This window comes from Erythrolamprus reginae, chromosome Z (assembly GCF_031021105.1).
Source record: "Erythrolamprus reginae isolate rEryReg1 chromosome Z, rEryReg1.hap1, whole genome shotgun sequence".
Taxonomy (NCBI): Eukaryota; Metazoa; Chordata; class Lepidosauria; order Squamata; family Dipsadidae; genus Erythrolamprus; species Erythrolamprus reginae.
The window spans coordinates 111,717,887-111,723,985 of NC_091963.1; the positions used below are offsets into that span (position 1 = coordinate 111,717,887).

General features: G+C 37.2%; 1 protein-coding gene across 1 annotated transcript in view; it reads left to right on the plus strand.

Annotated features, from left to right (window-relative positions):
- Positions 1-4,075, plus strand: part of KPNB1 (karyopherin subunit beta 1) — a 42,679-nt gene extending 38,604 nt beyond the window's left edge. Inside the window, exons 20-22 of the mRNA XM_070727828.1 lie at positions 608-722; positions 2,426-2,587; positions 2,927-4,075. Coding sequence (XP_070583929.1) covers positions 608-722; positions 2,426-2,587; position 2,927 — 278 coding nt within the window. The 3' untranslated portion in view covers positions 2,928-4,075. The remainder of the gene's footprint in view (positions 1-607; positions 723-2,425; positions 2,588-2,926) is intronic.
- Positions 4,076-6,099: the final 2,024 nt, after the last annotated feature.

Genomic DNA, 6,099 nt, shown 5'->3' on the forward strand with positions numbered 1-6,099 from the left:
ATGTGGAAAACATGGTTGATTATTCATTGCTCCTTGCATGAGGTTTCAGGATTCTGTGGTGACGTTTAATTTAAATAGCGTATTATTACAGCCCTGGCCAAGTTACTAAATATTATTTGTTTGCATATGCATTTTTAATTAAAAAATCTATTTTCCAAAATAAAATAGGTACATACACAGATTCTGCTTTTAGTTTAGGCTTCATTTAGAACCTATGTCTAGTTCATCCTGTAATGTTTCCTATTTAAGAATATATTTTAAGAATAATTTGTGTACCCAGCCCATTCTAAGAAATCAAGTTTTCAGAATAATAAATTAGATATAAGGTGAACAAGGATTTTCAGATTTGGAGAGGTTAACTTTGTGTTTTTTCCCTTTCCCCTTTTTGTTTCCATGAGACAGTTTTAAGATGGCAGGTAGAAGGAAGGTATAAAGGCAATGTCAGAGAAAATAATATAATCTTTGTGGGATGCCTCTAATACAAATTAGGTCTATAGTTGAACAGAGTGTTAAGGTAAACTTTCCAGAATTGTGATATTGATAGGAATAAATGAAGAAATAAGCCCATAATGTAAGTCTATAAAATTAAATTATGCTTTCTTTTCAGCGGATGTGATGCTGGTGCAGCCTAGAGTAGAATTTATCTTGTCTTTCATTGACCACGTCGCTACCGATGAAGATCATAGTGATGGAGTTGTAGCCTGTGCAGCAGGACTGATAGGGTAAATGCTGAAGATTTATGATCTACTATCTCACAGTGAATCTATCTCACAGTGAATCTATCTCACCTCTTATGAAGACAAGATGATATATTTTACTAAGCAGTTTTTTAACCTTCTAAAACTGTTTAATCTTGGTCCACTATTAAATATTTAAACTTGTTAAATAGCTTTGACATTATTCTGTTAAATTCTTTTTGTCCTTGCTTGGTAATAAATGTGGCTGGAATTTGTAACTAGATGATCCGGTTGTAAAGTGAGATGTGAGTCGCATTCCGCCATAGTGAATCATCATGGGTTATTAAGTAATAACTTAATGTGACCAGGACTTCCAACTTCCTGCCAGCTTCCCTATTGACTTTGCTTCTTTGAAGCCAACAGGGCAGGTAGTAAATCAAATTGACCTTACTGCAGGATGCTGTGATATTTAGAAATCTAAACCATTGTTGAGCAATCAGGTCATGATCATAGTATTATGGGGCACTTTGACAGCCAGAATTTTGAGGACTGGTAATACTTATCACTTGATCAGCGCTATTGTAAATTTGAATGGTAGCTGAACAAGTGGTTTTCAATCAAGGCCCAACTGTACTTATTCAGTTAATTAATATGGCTGTATATATTACACATATAAAACTGGTAGCTCAGAACATATGAAACCAATAAAAACAGTATCATTGTTATGGATTCATACACTATAGATTCTACAGTTTATGGTCAGAATAAATGCAAAACAATGGCAGTGTCAAGTCACCTTTGCTTCCCAGGAACACATCTAGCTTTTCAGTGCTTTGCAAAAAGCTGGCAAAGTTACAGCCAATCTAATCTTGGAGGATCAGCGTCGTTCATAATTCATGTGCTACAACAGAAAATATTTGAATCCAAGGTCCCATTAGATTGCATTATTTAATTGAGGGGACTCAAGTGAGTTCTTCCCATCAAGTCCACTGGGAAGAGCAGTCCCTCAAATAACCCAGCCCCATGCCATGAAATGGTAATCAGCACCTTGAATTCCACACAGAAGCCAACATAGTTGGAGGACAAACTAGGCAGGGGAAACATAGTTGCAGGACAAACTAAGTAGGGAAACAAGCAGATGAGCTATTCCTTGTAAAACTACATTGATAAAATTTGAAAGTACATTCCCTACCACTAACCTAATCTGAACAACCCCCAAACCTAGGAAGGATCCCTACTCCTGAGCCTCTGCCCTACCTACTATCCTGTTGCAGGCTGTGCCTTTTTTGTCCGACTATTCCCTTGCCTGAGTCTCTACACCCATTTTCCAAGGTCATTCGCACATATCATTACACTGGCAGAGTATGAGGGTAACTGGGCATACATTGCAACTTACAGAGGGTCTTCAAGGACAGCCCCAAATAAACTATGCTGCAGTAATTCATTTTGTGGGTGAAAATAATCTTTAATTTATAACAATTTATGATCACAATGAATTCTGGCCCTTGGTCATAATTGAGGCACCATTGACCAGATATGATCATAAGGCAAGTCTGCAGTTTTTAAGCAAACTGTGATCTGGAGATTGCTGCAACTACTTGTAAATGTGAGCTGGTTGCGGAGTATCTGAAATGTGATCATGTGACTGCAGGAGGATGGAATGTATGGCATTCAAAATTGAAAGAGCCAAGAAACTTTGAACTACCCAAAGCACATATTGGAAGTTTCTCTATATTTGCTTTTCACAGGGATTTGTGCACAGCGTTTGGGAAAGATGTCCTCAAGATGGTAGAAAATAGGCCCCTGATACATGAACTACTAACTGAAGGAAGGAGATCAAAGACGAACAAAACAAAAACCCTTTCTACATGGGCCACTAAGGAGTTGAGAAAACTGAAGAATCAAGCTTGGTGAGAAGGCTCCAACTTTCTTATTCTTTAAAGCAAAGTTATGCCTGTACAGCTTGTATTAGAAGTTCAGAGAACTAACGTAATTCCCACTGAATGGTGCAAAAAGTGCCATGGTCTTTATCTTCAATGTCTTTCAGTTCAAAACTTCTTTTCTTATTTTTGAAGACCTTTAAAAATTGCAAGAGGTATTATGCAGTATAATGTGACAAATTGAACTGGAAAGGTTTTCTAATAGGGACAAAAATCTGTAGTAATGAAGCAATCTTGTGGCTACTGAAGAAAATGCAAGTATTATTTTATATTACATTACATTGTCTTCTTATTTTTCTTCACTTATAGATCTGTTACCATTGGGATGACACCTGAGACCCCCACTGGAATTCTCCAATCTATTGAGGAAAAAAACCCAACCCGAAGTGAGGAGTGTGCACGGATGCTGAGTGTTTGGGAATGAGAGGATGAGTGAGTGAGAGGCTTAAACACACCACGGTGAAAATCCAGCCACGGCAAATGGCAGACCGCTGTTAATGGAGCTAATCACTGACTTGCGTAGCAACAAAACCTTGTCATCGCTTGCCTCCAGGAAGTAGAAAATGATTGAGCTATACTTCAGTGCTGTCTCTTCTGACGAGACAAGGACTAATTCTGTGTCTTTTGGCCAGTGAAGAGGAAGATTACTTAGTCTGAGAGAGAGAAAAGCTAGCTTCAGGTTCAATTTGAGTACTCATATAATAAGGTCTGGCTTTCGTTGCTAGAGAAGGTGGGATCCCCAGCCCATGACCTTTTAACCTTTTTTGGCAGGGAGGAAAGTTTTAGCCTCACAACGCTGTCAGTGCACGAGAAAAATAGGAAGGGTGAAGGATTTTCTTTCAAGAGTGAGTGTGTGTGAATGAGGCAGTATCTACATTCTCAATTGCAGTTAATCTTTCCCAAAAGAAACACTGAAGAGATTAGCAGTTACATTTCATAAACTAACAAATTCAGTCTACTTGAACTGGCAGAAAAGTAAGAGATTTGAAGGGGGGAGGGGGGGACAGAAGTTGCCCTGTATAGGGCTTCTTTAGGGAATTTCAGCTGGGATGTTCAAAGCTCCCATCGTGACACTTTCTTCACAATCTTGATTTATTAAAAAGCGCCTTTCCTTCCTGAATTTTGTTCAACTGTGAATGTAGAAACCTGGGATTGGGTAGGGTGGGAGGCAGGCAGAGTATCCAGAAGACACTCAATGTGAGTGGAGAGATTAGGATCAGTTTTTCCAATGTGATATAACTTTTCTTTTGATTGGTAATAATAAAAACAACCAAAAGGGACAAAACCCCTTTCGGTGGCAACAAAATAGCCCAAACCACACATAATTGTGCCAAAGAATTTTTAAAAAGCCTAAACAAACAAGAAACATTTCAGGAAATATTTTGGATTGCAAACATGAGATTGACATTCAATGTTCAAGCAAAGAAAAAAAAAGATAAAAGTACAATTTGGAAACCGCTTGGCCTATTTGTTCTCTTTATTTGGTTCTGATATGGGGTTAGTCTTACTGCACTTCAGAAAAGGAAAAAAAATTATATATATATATATATGCATATATATATACATATATATATATATTGACTTGAACTTACACAGGATGGCACTTGTAAAAGGTTATATTTTTCCACTGCAGTTGAAGATTAATAAAATGGTGTCAAACATTCCCCCAGTACTATTTTTTCTATTACTCTTTCCAATAGCAGAAAATTTTCTTTCCCCCATAAAAAAAGCAATGGGGCAGCCATATGCTATTATCTATACTATATCTGTTAAAAACCTATAGTTTCAAATATTCAAAAAATATTCTGTTGCATTATAACACTTGGACAGAGACAACTGTTCTAGATATCGAATTCCTAAAAGCAGAGGGAATGAGACACACCAGCTTCTAACTATGCAGCTACTGATGCTTAGGGGCTTTTAAAAGATGGGTGCTTTTCATGCTTGCCTTGTAAAATAGGGAATCTCATCTTTTCAACAAGCATTAAACATTTTTTTAAAAAAACAAAACACCTCACTTCCCTTTTCTGTCTCTGTACTTTCTCACATTCATCTTGGGATTCTCTTTGGTTGCCCATCCTCATTTGAAAGCAAACAAGCCAGTTTCTTATACAGGGTATCTGATGTTGTGCCTTTCAGTGCCAGGTTCAGAATTGTAGCCCCCAAGTGCCGATTTCTTGAACTAGTGTACAAAACAAAACATAAGACCAAGTGGTTCAGCAGGAAGTTCCAGCCTGAATCTGAAAGGGCTTTTATGAACTTGGGTCCACTTTTTTCTTAATGCCTTTTTTTCCTTTGGAATAGAGTTTTCTTTGAAAGGTGCCCACAAAACGAAAGCCATTCCTAAACTAGGGAAGGGGTGCGTGAAGGGGAATTTTCATCATTCCTCAGTGCTACTGAACTCTGTCCAGTGTTGGCTATCTAGCTGTAGGCTGCAGGCAAATAAAGTACACTGAGTTAGTAGTGGAAACCAAAAATGTGTGTCTTACTTTTTTTTTCCTCTTGGCATTCAGTGCTTATTTCTGAAAATGTTGAAAATCTATGCTGAAGCAAACTTTGATTTTTAATCTTTACTTAAGCTTATGGATCCTGTGTGTATTCACACTGTGTTTGGGGAAAGGGGGGAGTACCCTGTACCTGTGCTTCAAGGAGGACTCGCATTAATTAGTATTATATGAATTTTGTCTCTTAATTACCACATCAAATTTGTACACTTAGATATGAACAAATTGTTCGTACATTTGGAGGAAGGTACAGGGCATCTCTGAGAAGCTTTACAATTAATAGAATGTATTTAGGAGCATACCATTGTGGCCCTTACAGTGTGACTTACTTTAGCTTGGGTAGAAAGTTTGAAGTTCTTGGAATTGGGGAGATACTGCTATAGTCTGTCCACAATTTGCTATCAAGTTGAAATTGTTGAGAGAATGGAAGGAGAAAATGGTAAATATACAGATAAATATTGTATATAATTTCAAATGTTACATGTTTTGCCCTTGCTTTCTAAAGTGTGGCCTTTAGCCAGAATTTACTTTTTTCTAGTTAAATAGGTATGTATTCCAGGTCCTATTCGATGGGATTTTGCATGTCCTCTAAAATTCTGTTCTGAAGCCAATTAGCTGTGGATTATGGTCTGTCAGATGCTTCGAAATTACATGTTGAGCTCCTTATGAATGTATCTGACTAATTTGTAAGACTTGTATGCCATCCCCAGTCTTTGGCATACAAGTCTAATACATTATTATTAAATTATTAATTATTATAAGTCACATATTGAATCTGTCTCAACATCTGTGAGGTAGTATACCCATATGCCTCTTTCAAATTCTATATTGTCAGAAACTTTCAAAGATGAGAATTTCCAGATGTGTTACTATTTAATAAAGAGTGTTGGAAGGAAAAAAGGGAAAAAAAATTATACTTGGGAGGAATTTAAATTTAGCTGTTCTGTGTTCTGCAATTTGTGGCCACCTGGAACATAA